At 41.2% G+C, this 12,818-nt stretch overlaps 1 protein-coding gene across 8 annotated transcripts in view; it reads left to right on the top strand.

Moving 5' to 3' along the window:
• Positions 1–9,073, top strand: part of MCU (mitochondrial calcium uniporter) — an 82,556-nt gene extending 73,483 nt beyond the window's left edge. For 7 of the 8 annotated variants that reach the window (XM_052677529.1, XM_052677532.1, XM_052677531.1 and 4 more), the window contains 6 exons: positions 121–291; positions 1,485–1,589; positions 3,678–3,838; positions 4,284–4,487; positions 5,883–5,999; positions 7,105–9,073. In XM_052677529.1, coding sequence (XP_052533489.1) covers positions 121–291; positions 1,485–1,589; positions 3,678–3,838; positions 4,284–4,487; positions 5,883–5,999; positions 7,105–7,182 — 836 coding nt within the window. In that variant the 3' untranslated portion in view covers positions 7,183–9,073. The remainder of the gene's footprint in view (positions 1–120; positions 292–1,484; positions 1,590–3,677; positions 3,839–4,283; positions 4,488–5,882; positions 6,000–7,104) is intronic. The other variant, XM_052677534.1, reaches the window with a different exon arrangement.
• Positions 9,074–12,818: the final 3,745 nt, after the last annotated feature.

Raw genomic sequence — 12,818 nt, 5'->3', positions numbered from 1 at the left:
TACTTTGCTTTCTGCTCAGCTCATAACCGTTTTATCCTTGTCTCCATGGGACAAACTACTATGAGAAGATCTGCTTATTTTTTGGATAACTTTATTTTCATCTTTTCTTTTTTTTTATAGAAGTGACGGTGGTTTACCAAAATGGCTTACCTGTGATTTCTGTGCATCTTCCATCTCGGCGCGAACGTTGCCAGTTCACTCTTAAACCTATCTCAGACTCTGTTGGTGTGTTCTTACAACAGCTGCAAGCAGAGGACCGAGGAATTGATCGGGTTGCGATCTACTCAGCAGGTACTCTTGCTTACAAAGTAATTGATTTACTTGTCAGGCATTTTCATCCAGCCTTTCCCTTCTTAAGTAAAAGCTTGACATGGTGTGGGTTCTCAAACGTTCCCAAGAAAGTGGAAACGTCGTTTCTGGAGTAGGAATGTTCCACTAACTGACTCTGGTGTCAGGTCTGTCAAGAAAATCTAATTGTAGTGTGAAAGAGGAGCAAAAATGTTTCTTAACGCTTAGCTTCAGCCTTGAAGATTCTCTTACAGTAAAGACATTGTCTTTGTTGCATCTCTATTTGCAGTTTGAATGACTTAAAAACACACAGTGAACGTAGTGGTAGCCTGTGCTGCAAATTTACACCACCATACTGGGGCATTTCTGTTTGAGGCAGTTGATAACACAAAGTTTATATGCAGAATGCACGTTGCTATGTAACAAGGAAGTGAAAAAATTATAAGCCTATGTTCACACTACTTACAGCATGTAAGCAGCTGCTCTATGGGTGGTTTTGTCTGAAAGCCTTAATTTTGCCAAGGTCCCGTTTTTATCTCTACTAGGACTGATGTCCATATTTCAGGTGAGCTTCCAAGTGTTTATTCTGAAGGTGCAGGTTGCCTGTATGGAGTTGCTAATCAATTTGTAGGGAACTAGGTGTGAATTGTGGTACAAGGGAATGAATTTCTTATTTATCTATGAATGCTGCTATGTTTCACTTAATGGCTTATTTCAGTGTTTTGCTCAATTACTATGCATCTGTTAGCCATCAAAGCTCTGGGACATTATTAGGATGTCTTATGGGAGTCTATCTAAGGGGCTGAAAGTCCTGGCCTGAGAGAGGTGTTTATTAAGTTAACGAAGTCAAAACTGCCCAATACTGGAGGTGGAAATAATCATCTGTAATGTCTGTGGGAAGGAGTGAAGGTCCCCTAAATGGATTTTATTGCTTACGTTTGGTAAAACACTCAAGCTGCAGAGATTAAAGAAATTGCCTTTTATGGGAAAATATTACCAATTTAGAAAGCAGCTTCATCATAGCTCATCTTGGGTTTGCCCTGCAAATTCTCTTTGCCTGGCTCCAAAAAGTGTTGTCTGCAGGAAAATGTTGAAGTCCAACAGTCAAATATGATGAGATAATGTTAAAACAGTCAAATGTGAAATAATGTTGCAACTTGTTTAGGTCATTGTACTAATGTCTGTTTGCCTTACAGATGGCACCCGTGTTGCTTCCTCCACGGGCATAGATTTGCTTCTACTGGATGACTTCAAACTGATCATCAATGACATCACATATCATGTTAGACCACCAAAGAGAGGTAAATCAGCCTGGTTCTTAGATAGTAAAAACAACTTAATATGCATGTTTGAGAATGTGGAGTATTTTTGAAGGAAACCTTGTAGTTTGTGATCCTACCTATGCAGTCTAATTTAGCTGTATCCGAGTAGTCGTAAGGGAATGATGAAAAGCAAATGTTCATTCCGTTCAAGGCGGTTATTCCCTATAAGATGAATGAATGAAGAAATGAAGGGAAAAGTAATCTAATAGTTAACTTTCTGTGAGGTAGTTGAATACAAAATGAGAATTAGCCTAAAACTAATGTTAGCTGACTTAAGAATCATTCTCTTGTTTGACAGTGAAGATTGGTACTTCAAATGTTGGAAATGAAAAATCAATTGTAGTGCGTTATTGTTCACAGTGTAGAAATTTGTAATTTTTTGCTGATGATTCAGGGATCTGTACACTTAGCATGCAGGAACACCAATTTTGGGAGGGCAGCATTGGATGCGGTCCCAGTTCTTTACTACATTAGGCTGACCTCTGCTAAAGGTGGTTTTTCTCCAGTCTCCTTAAAACCACTGTAAGAGAACTTTTCATAAAGACTTGGGTATTTAACTCGCTTGTGGAACCTCCCAAAGACTGTTGCTCTTTTCTCTCTCACCCCCTGTGTACTGTATCCCGGATGTTGTGTTTTTGCATACTTAAGACCTTATAAGCCAGAGAAGTGGGGTGAGGATTTGAAGAAGACATCTTTTCCAGCTGTTGTCCCAGGGCAAGCCAATTTGTATGTCCCACACAGCTACTGCTGGAGAGAACCAAGTCTGTGTCAAGGAGCTGATATCATCTTGGTTAACTCATTTTTATGATATACACACTGTGCTGGCAGGTGAGCTCAGGGATCACCTAGGTTACATGAAATTGCTGCCTCTGATTCATTTGCCTAGGAGATTTCTATAGTTAGCTTGTATTAAAATTTGTGCCTGTAAATAGGCTCTGAGATTAGTTCTGTTCAACTTCTTAGATATTGCTTTTCCATTTTAACACAATCACCCTGTTTATACCGAAATGTAAATGCCAGGACAGAGTACCTTTAAATACTAAGGACCTCTTAATGATGACTTCATAAGCTGACAAAGGTTTTTTTTCTTCACAGTGGTATAGAAGATGCTTAGATGGGAATGGGTGGTGTTTGCCTATGCCTACCACTTGCCTTGGCACACACTACTGAGTCATTTCTTTCTCTGGGTATGCTAGTGTTAAAGCTCAAGCTATTAGGAGTCAAAACTCTTCTGTTTGTTGTTCAGGTATAGCCCGACTTTACCCTTCCCAGAATGTGAGTTGCTGCAAATTTTCTGTTAGTGTTGATAAAATGGTACTTAAGACAACCTAAGGTTCAAGCCAAGAGATGCTACAATTTTTTAGTATTTTGATTTTAATTGACTAATGTTGAGATTTTTTGCTTCAAACTTAGTTTCTCCATATGGAGTATGTAATTCAGTACCGCTAGTCACAACTTCTTTGTAAGCTGATTTCTTTTAGGAATCCTTTTTGTACTGAAGTATAGGATTACAGGGTGTTCCAGTTAGCAGCCGTGTTGTTGTCTTAAATGTAGTGAGAGAGGCTTTCGTTATCCCTTAGGCAGCTCAAAATAGTGGGTTTGTCCACTGTGTGTTGGGAAACAACTCCAGGCAATCATTACTTGAAGTAACTATAAGACTGCGTGTTCTGAGGCTGCTAACCTAAGATCAACAGCTGCCACTGTCAGTGAGTACAGTTTGCAGCTTGAATTCTGGCTGTTTCTTGACAGCTGGTGCAGAGGATCGTACTAGTGGTTCATTTGCTTTTGAGTCTTGCATACAGGTACGGATCTAAAGCAGCTGTTCATCTCTAGCAAACTACTAGCATACATCTTCTTTGTTCTTCTCACACTTCAGGAATATCCAATAATAAAGCCTAATTTACTTTTGAAGATGTCGCATTGTCTTAGTGTGCTGGAGTTCTTCCAAAGCTTTTGTATTGAAAAGATTGTTCCAAATGCTTCCTCCGCAGAAGAATAGCAGTTTCTGAAGGGTGAGTAAGGAGTCCTGTGGGTAAATGCACACAAAGCAGTCTTTTTCTTTCCTAGAGCTCTTAAGCCATGAGAACGCAACCACGCTGAATGATGTCAAGACATTGGTTCAGCAGTTGTACACTGCCTTGTGCATCGAGGAGCACCAGCTGAACAAAGAGAAGGAACTCATAGGGAGACTAGAGGAATTGAAGGAGCAACTAGCACCACTAGAAAAAGTGAGAAACTTCTCATGGTGTTTTACTTATCCTCCAAATGCATGCTCAATTTATTTCTATGTTTTCATTAAGCTCTAACATGCTTCAAATAGTTTTAAAATGGCTGAAGGAAAAATTGCCACTTCATATAACAAACCACATTTGTTTCTGATGTCTGCAGAAATATGGTTTCCTTCCTCTGTAATAAGAAATGAACCTGTTATTGCAGACTGGGACTCTCGTTCAACAGAACATTTGTGAACACAGAGGTGGAAGAACCTTTGCAAAGCATCCAAAATATACTCAGAGTAAAATAAGAGTGATTGCGAGATACTGATAGAAAATAAGTCTAAAGTTGTCTATGTAACCTAAACTCAGTTATGTCACAATGTAGCATTAAATACAGATGTGTTATTTTTAAGTTTTCTCTTAATGATATCAACTCTTTTTAATCTGTTTTTGGCAGGTAAGGCTGGAGCTCAGCAGGAAAGCAGAGAAGAGGACAACCTTGGTGTTGTGGGGAGGGCTGGCCTACATGGCCACTCAGTTTGGGATTCTGGCCCGCCTCACCTGGTGGGAATACTCTTGGGACATTATGGAACCAGTCACCTATTTCATCACCTATGGTAGTGCCATGGCAATGTATGCTTATTTCGTAATGACTCGCCAGGTAGGACTCGTAGTGCTGACGTCGATGCTTCAATAGAAGACTGTATTTGAACTCTACTGCCCAGGAAAATAGCAAAATCATGCTTTCTGGAAGTTACTTTGCCTCTTCCTAGCCCTATTGGAGCTTATGATGGGGCCTTTTCTGGTGCTGGTCCTCGCTCATTTCCTGGTTGTGTTACCATAAGCTTTCATGTGCATCCTCTGAGTGCTTCAGCTGTACAGTTCATTCATTGGCAGACAGTGGTTTCTGCATGCATGCACACATGCTGACTTGCACCAGGGCCTGTAAATGGTGACTTACCAGCCCAAATAATCTGAGATACCAAATGAATTTCAGGGAAGTACACATCTCCAATATGAGTAAACTATTTCTGAAGAGACAAGAAAGGCTCAAAAATCATTTTAGGCATACCTTTTATTCACGTGTCTCATGGATCTCACCTCCTAACCAAATGAAGCAGCTACATTTGAATGCATGCTTCTTGGTGCAATTCCAGATTCATTGACTAGCAGGCTCAGTCTCTTCAAAAACTAGGTCTGCTCCAATATTGCAAAACCTTTGCACAAAGCAGATCTATGCTTTTCTGGGTTCCTGTAGTTGTGACAGGCTATCTGTCTATCTATCCACTATCTGTGGAGATTTCTGTTATGTGATTTGTCTCACCATTCCTTCTGAAATGAAATAATCCTAGGGAGTAAGGGCTCAGTCTCTGCTGTTGCAAGACCACTAGAATAAATACTGTGTGTATCCAGCACAGTGTCCCAGGGCTCTGCTGTCACTTGAGGGGCTGAACACATTTGCCTTTGACACAATATTTTTTTTCAGGTACAGTTGTAACTTAAAATACTGAGTTCAAATATGGCAGAAAACGTTGTCATCAGCTACTACTTATTTGCCAGACTTGAAATCTCATTGTTTCAGAAGTCTGAAAACAGCTTTTTTCTACCTGGCAGCCTCATCGTTGCATGCATATCAGATGGAAGCTGTGTGATAAGCCAGTGCAAGGGAAAGTTAATTTCAGCAGGCAGACTTGTGTTGAGGCTATGTGGGATTTGGTGTTAACAGCTCTGCTGCTTAGGGTTATCTGTGCTCCAAAAAGTTGTGACCTCTTGCAATAGAGTGTCCCTATAAAAGCTGTGGTATTGGATTCCAGTTCTTGCCTTTTGCCCTTCTGATTCTTTCAGTGATTCTGCTGAAGAGAGGTGGACAAGTGACTGTGTGGGAGCCTAGCTACTAGCTAGGGTCACCTCACCTCACTGGCAGAGAGCTTAGTCAATGCAGTCTGGTTTTATGCCTTAACTTCCAAAACACATCTGTTATGTACTGTACTAATAGTATCCCATGTTGTGATGCGTTATTCTTACCTTCTTTATTTTATTTTATTTTTTTTTTTAGGAGTATGTTTATCCAGATGCAAGAGACAGACAGTACTTACTATTTTTCCATAAAGGAGCCAAAAAGTCACGATTTGATCTAGAGAAATACAATCAACTCAAGGATGCAATTGCTCAGGTAATAAAGAGTTTTTTTCCATAGATAAGGCAAATTACTGCTTGTGAGTTCATCTGTTATTAATAGATGCACCTCAGATGAGAATGGTTCTTAGGTTTTCAGCTTATTTTCTTGTCACAGCTCCAGTGCAATCACTGAATTAGCTTTGATGTGCCCAGGAATAGAACAGCTAGAAGTGTAAATCAACATGAAACAGTTCCCTGTATCTGTCTGTAATGGCCTTTTTAGAGACTGGTAGCAAACTTTGAGTTGCTTCAGGCACTTCATGCCTCAAAGGAGCTTGGTTCCAAGAGTTGCTTTCTTCTCAGTTCCTACATACCAGATGGATTTAGTGAGGGCTGAAAACTTGCATCCGTTCAGTTTATTTCTCCCTAACAGCAATTCATTGCACTGAATTGAAGACCTGGAAAATACTGCTCAAGAAAGTCTCATTGCTAGAAGTGATGGCAAATTTCTTGTAGGGGAAGATACTTGAAGTAAGACTATTCCCAGTGTGGGATCTGATAAACAGAAGAGTTGAGCAGCAGAGATATTTCTCCTCATTTTTGAGAGACTTTCTATTAATAGAAGGCATGAGCAGGAAAAGCAGAACTACCACTTTCTCTGTCCACTTTCTCATTCTTCTGTATCATTGTTTATTCTCAAGCTCTGGAAATGACAATGTAGGACATATCCAAGGCAAGATGCGTTATCCCTCTTTTTTTGGAGCAGGAGAGCAGAGAGCTCTTTTGTGAAGAGCAGAGAAAGATCAGAACAAGACTGTGTGAAAGACTGAAGGTTTTCTTGTGCTATTCATTACTGACAGTCTTAGCCATTCCCATTAATCTAGCTCTTTTTAAAACAAAAACGAAAGTTCAAGGGGATCAGTTCTTTCCTACCATATTCCTTCTGAAGTGGTTGCATGTTAGCAAGTTGATAGAAGTGCAATGCAAGGGTCTTGAACTGATAGAAATGGTTTTCCCAGATCTGAGCCTGTGACTTTTTCTTCCCTTCCAGGCAAGAAAAATGAGAAAATACATAAATTATTTCCAATTTAGGAAGGGGCTTTGGGTTGGGGAAAGGTGTATTGGTAGCCTCTTCTTTATAATGTTTATTTTGCTTTTAGGCAGAATTGGACCTTAAGAGGCTTCGAGATCCACTGCAGGTTCACCTGCCCATCCAGCAAATTGATGAAAAGGACTGATCAGCAAAGAAGCTCTGAACTCTGGCAAAAAACCTGTTCATAGCTCTTGCCTTTTAAATTAAAGCATTGCAGGTGGAAGCTGGGAGGTGGTGTGTGGGTGGAGGGGTTTTGGTTGGCTTTTTTTTTTTTAACCTTTAATCAAGATAAAGGACTGTAAGGGGAAATCTCTTAAATTTGAAGATGGGGCATTGTGGAATGTTAGTTCCGAAAAGGGCTTGGCAAATAGTCATATTTAAAACCGTGTGAACGGCAATTGTGTACAAATACAGGATTGGGGGGGTTCATGAAAAGAATGTAATGCTGGGGCAGGGATGTCTTCTTCCAGCTCTGCAGAGTCTGCCTCCTGATAAGACACCAGCAGCCTGCTTAGCTTTTTAAAGTTTCCTTTACCTGACTCAGTTCTCTCTTTCTCTCTTAACAAAACAAAAAAGGGAAAAAAAAGCAGAACAAAGAATCCACGCCACCTGGAGCTATGGCTGGTGATCAGATCTTGCGCTCCACCGCCATTAACACGCACACTTCTGATCAGACCTGGTCTCTTTTATAAAGTTACTACAAGACTGCTTTCTACTGGAAAACCGTGAGCTTTCCCTCCCCAGCCCTGTCCCATGTGCTCCATTTTCCTCCTTTGCTTATTCGTAGCACAGACTGTGAGCCAAGTGAGAGAAGGAACAAGTTCTCTTTTGGACATTTGATAATTGGTATTTTGGAGTATTCCATAATAACTATATAAACTTGTGTCCCAATGCCCTTGAGTTCCTTCTAGAAATAAATGGCAGCATTGCATGAGAGTTATAATATTCAGTCTCACGGGAGGGAGATTCCCCTCTTACACCAAATCTGATAGCCACCTGGACTACGGAATTATGAAGGCTTAAAGGATTAAGAAACTGTCTCAGAATCATGACTCCTGCTTAGCTGAACAGTTTTGGAATGTGATATAATTAAACTTGATATTTGATTGTATAATGGAATGAAAGGTCTCATGGTCAAAGCATTTTCCTCACCCAAAGGCTTTTTGAAAGCCCGGGGCTCTTACAGTGCATAACCGCTTCAGTTCTCCTGCACTTCCCCTACTCGAGTAGCTTTAAATGACCTTTGCACCCACAGGTCATGATTTCGTAGGGTTGGCTAATGACATCTCTTGTTCTTAGCTAAAAGAAATGGAGGAAGGAAAATCAACCCATTGCCCTGTCTTCCAGCCAAGCAGATAGAACTCATCTTTATTCAAAGCTGGTCAGTCTCTTTAGCATCCTACTGATAAATACTGTGGAGACAAGATGAAGGTGGGAGAAGGGCACTAAGCTTTATATGCAGAAAAGTTTGCTGCTTTTTTGAAATTTCACTACTGTTCCTCACTGTGTCATGGAAAGAAGCTTCTGTTTTTGGTTTGTTTTTTTTTTTTTTTTTTTTTTTTTTTGAGAACTGTGTTTAAAAAAAAAAAAAGAACAGCAGCAAAAGTCAAACAGAAATCATGTTAAGCAGATGCCAGGTGCCTTGCAGATATGGAAATACAGCTGGGATTGCTGCCTATTCTCACTCAATGGCATGTTGGACCGAATGGGTGCATGTTTCTAGTTTTTTTTTCTCCCTTCCCCCTTTCCTCTGTCTTTCAGTTTAATTACATTGTGAGATTATTTTTTATCTGTTATATCTTGTTTGTGTGATGAGTTTTAAAGGGGAAAAAAAAATGAACACAATCCTGTAGCTGAATCCATGGTGTGTGTTTGGGATGAGGGGGAGGGAGCATGGAGAAAAGTCCTTCTTTAAGAAAACACAAAAAACACACACAAAAAAAACCTGAAAATGTGTAAAATCCTGTATCATTTATGAAATATGTATAAAAGAGCAATGTACTTCTGGAACAATAAATAACTATTCAATTTTTGAATCGGTGCTCTTGAATAACATCACTTTCCCCAGATATATATTGTATGTTGGCAGCCATCTCCTGAGTTTCCTCCATTTCTTTTTGTTTAGGTGGTTTCTTCCTGACCTTAACATCACTGAGGCCACGTGGTGCAGATAATAACTTTCCTGAAGAAGCTTGGATGGAGGTCTTCTTGCTGCCATATCTAGCTGCATAACACAGGGATCTCAAGAGCAATTGAGGTGGTCAGGTAGAAGTAGAGATGTTTGGTCTAACAAAGGTGGCTACCTTTATTTGACCAGCATAGTAGTTCCCTGTGGAGGCTGGCAACATCTGGTGACATGTGACAAGTTGCAGAATAAGAATGTATGTAACACCCAGCAACCTAAAACATGCCAAACAAATTGGAACATGCCATTCAAATACTGTTTCAAAGGAAAGTTCAAGTTTTAAGCTCACATTCCTTCCTTACTGAGCCCTTCTGAGTCCTTCAATGGCTGTGATTAATCTGATTAGTCATGATGATACATCTTTAATTCATTAACATTATGTGTCAACAGACTGTGTACTTAATCCTAACTTTATGGGATATTAGGAAGAGATGTTCAGTGTCAGAAGATTTTTATCATGTCTGTAAAATTTCATGATTGTCAGCTTTTCCAACAGTGAAGTCTCTTGTCTGTCTTTAAAGTCAGAGATGAGGGACCAGAGGCTGTTAACGGTGGTGAGCTGCTTTTAAACATTGCTGAAATTTACTTCAGCAGTGCTGGCAAACCCTTTTCCTCCAAGCAGCTCAGAACAATTGTGTAAGAATGCATCCATTTTCTCATCAAGAAGAACTGAAGGTTTTGACACTTAACACCAAAATCCGTATTGTGAAAGCAGGAAAGCACTAGAAGGCTGTGCTGCCATTGAACAAGACAGACTGGAGAGTTGGACAGAGTGGGGTTCAACAAGACTAAATGTAGGTTCCTGCAGCTGGGGAGGAATTACTGCATGCATCAGTACAGGTTAGGGGCTGTCCTGCTGGAGAGAAGCTCTGAGAAGAAGAACCTGAGTGTCCTGATGGACAACAGGTTGGCCCTGAGCCAGCAGTGTGTTTTTGTGGCCAAGAAGGCCAGTGGAATCTAGGGATGCGTTAAGATGAATGTGGCCAGCAAGTTGAGGGAGGTGATCCTCCCCATCTACTCTGCCCTGGTGAGGCTGCATCTAAAGCACTTTGTCCAGTTCTGGGCTCTGTGTTTCGAAGAAGACAGGGATATTCAAAAGAGAGTCCAGCAAGGGGCCACAAACATGATGAGGGGTCTGGAGCATCTTCCATACAAGGAAAGGCTGAGAAACCTGGGACTGTTCAGCCAAAACTGAAAGATGATACTGTCTATGTTTAGAAGTATCTGATGTGCAGGAGACAAATGGATGGGGCCAGGCTTTTTTCAGTGATGTGTGGTGACAGAATAAGGAGCAGTGGGCAAACACTGGAATACCAGAAGTTCCATACAAACATGAAAAAAATTATTTACTGTGAAGTGACAGTACACTGGAACAGGCTGTCTGGGATAGGCTGTGGAGCCTCCTTCTCTGAGGATATCCAAGACCTTCCTGAATGCTTTCCTGTGCAGCCTACTTGTAGGGTAGCAGCCTGCTTTAGCAGGAGATTGGGCTCAATGATCTCCAGATGACCCTTCTGATTGTTGTGATTTCTGGAGAAGCTGGCAGCCCATGGCTTGGATAGGCACATTCTTTGCTGGGTAAAAAATTGGCTGGATTGGCTCAGAAAGTGGTGGTGAATGGAGTAAACACCAGATGGCAACCAGTCACAAGTGGTCTTCCTCAGGGGTTGGTATTGGGACCTGTCCTGTTTGATATCTTTATTGATGACCTGGATGAGGACATTGAGTGCATCCTCAATAAGTTTGCAGATAACATCAAGTTGGCTGGAAGTGTTGATCTGCCTTGGGGTAGGAAGGCCCTACAGAGGGATCTGGCCAGGCTGGATTGCTGGGCTGAGGATGGGATGAGGTTCAGCAAGACCGAGTGCCAGGTCCTGTGCTTTGGCTACAGCAACCTCAGGCAACAGTAGAGGCTTGGGTTGGAGTGACTGGTTTCCTCTGTGTAGAGGAAACAGACCTGGGGTACTGAACAACGCTTAGTTGAATGTGAGCCAGCAGTGCGCCCAGGTCAATGCCAATGGCAAGAAGGCCAGTGGCATCCTCACTTGTATCAGAAATGGTGCAGTCAGCAGGAGCAGGAAGAGATTGTGCCTCTGTACTCAGCTCTTGTGAGGCTGCTCCTTGAGTGCTGTGTTCAGTGTTGGGCCCCTCGCTACAAGAAAGGCATGGAGGCCCTGCAGCACCTTCTCAGCCTGGAGAAGAGGAGGTGCAGGGGAGACCTTATTGCCCTCTACAACTCTTTGAAAGGAGGTTGTGGTGAGGTGTGGGTCAACCTTTTCCATGTAGCTGGCAATAGTACAAGAGGGAATGGCCTCAACTTGCACCAGGAGAGAATTCAGGTTGTGTGTTAGGAAATACTGCTTCTTTGAGAGCGCCGTCAGGTGCTGGCATGGGCTGCCTAGGAAGGTGGAGGAGTCACTATCCCTGGAGGTGTTCAAGAAACTAATGTTGTACAGAGGAACATGGTTCAGTGGGAAATATTGATGATAGGTGCACTGATGGACTGGATGATCTTGGAGGTCCTTGCCAACCTTGGTGGTTCTGTGATTGTCTGGTATGTTCCTGTCCCACTGACTCAATTTTAAGCGCAAACAGTGCCAGAATCTTAATGCAACATTGTGTTTTTAAGACCTCACGAAGTATAAACAGCAGCATCTATTGCAATGTTCTGATGCCTCTTTTTCTACCAGTTTTATTGTTTATTTGCTTTTAATCTCTCCTCTCATTTTCTGTAAAGGACCTTTCAAATAAACAAGTTTAAAATTGTCTGGAGAAATTTGAGATTCCCTTTTGTCATGTCAGCGAGGCAATTCCTCAATTGTTCCCAGCCTCTTTCTTCAAGAAACACATTTTCTTTGACCCTGTAATTCTTCTACCTGGCAGGTAGTCATGATGATGATCTCTTTGCAACTTCTTACATTGATGTGGGTTTGTGTGTTGGCTGTTAGATCATTGTACTGCATCAGTGAAGTAAAGGTGGCCAAACTTGCCTCACCTTTCTAAACTGGTGGAGCAGTTCATTTGATCTACTCTGTGGGTTTTGTTTTTTGTTTTTGTTTTTTTTTGTGGAGCAGTAAATGTAAACTGCATTTCTGCACCATGTTGCATGACTATTTAGTTTTCACATTAGAAGTAATTTTTGTTATATTTGAAGTATTTTTTATCTGTTTCCATATTGCTCTTAAAATTTGCTTTATTTCTCTATTGATATAAAAAGGGTGAGAAATAAAATACTGAAACGGAAACTAAACCTGCAGTGTATCGAAACCTTGGACTATTGGAGAAGCTGGTTTGACGCTGTGTCCCTGTGAGGTTGTAAAAGATGGATTCTGCTTCTCTTTCTGCCTTAGTTACGTAATTGGAGGTTTGCTGTCTGTTTGTATGGTAATTGAGAGTCGTGGAAAAAACACTGGGTACTGTAGGACTTTTGGAAAACACTCTTAAACACCAAGTTGGGCATCAGAGGGCTCAGAAAGGGAAGGCAGCTAACTGCTCTCATTCACTGGGAGTTGTGTAAGTACACAACCGATGTGGTTTTTTAGTATGGATTTTGTGATCTATTGAGTGATGTATTGAGTGATGTATTGAGTTTGCTC

This window comes from Tympanuchus pallidicinctus, unplaced genomic scaffold, assembly GCF_026119805.1.
Source record: "Tympanuchus pallidicinctus isolate F22 unplaced genomic scaffold, pur_lepc_1.0 scaffold16, whole genome shotgun sequence".
In the NCBI taxonomy this organism is placed as follows: Eukaryota; Metazoa; Chordata; class Aves; order Galliformes; family Phasianidae; genus Tympanuchus; species Tympanuchus pallidicinctus.
The sequence above is the reverse complement of the archived record's forward strand: the minus strand, read 5'-3'. Positions and strand labels throughout refer to the sequence as shown.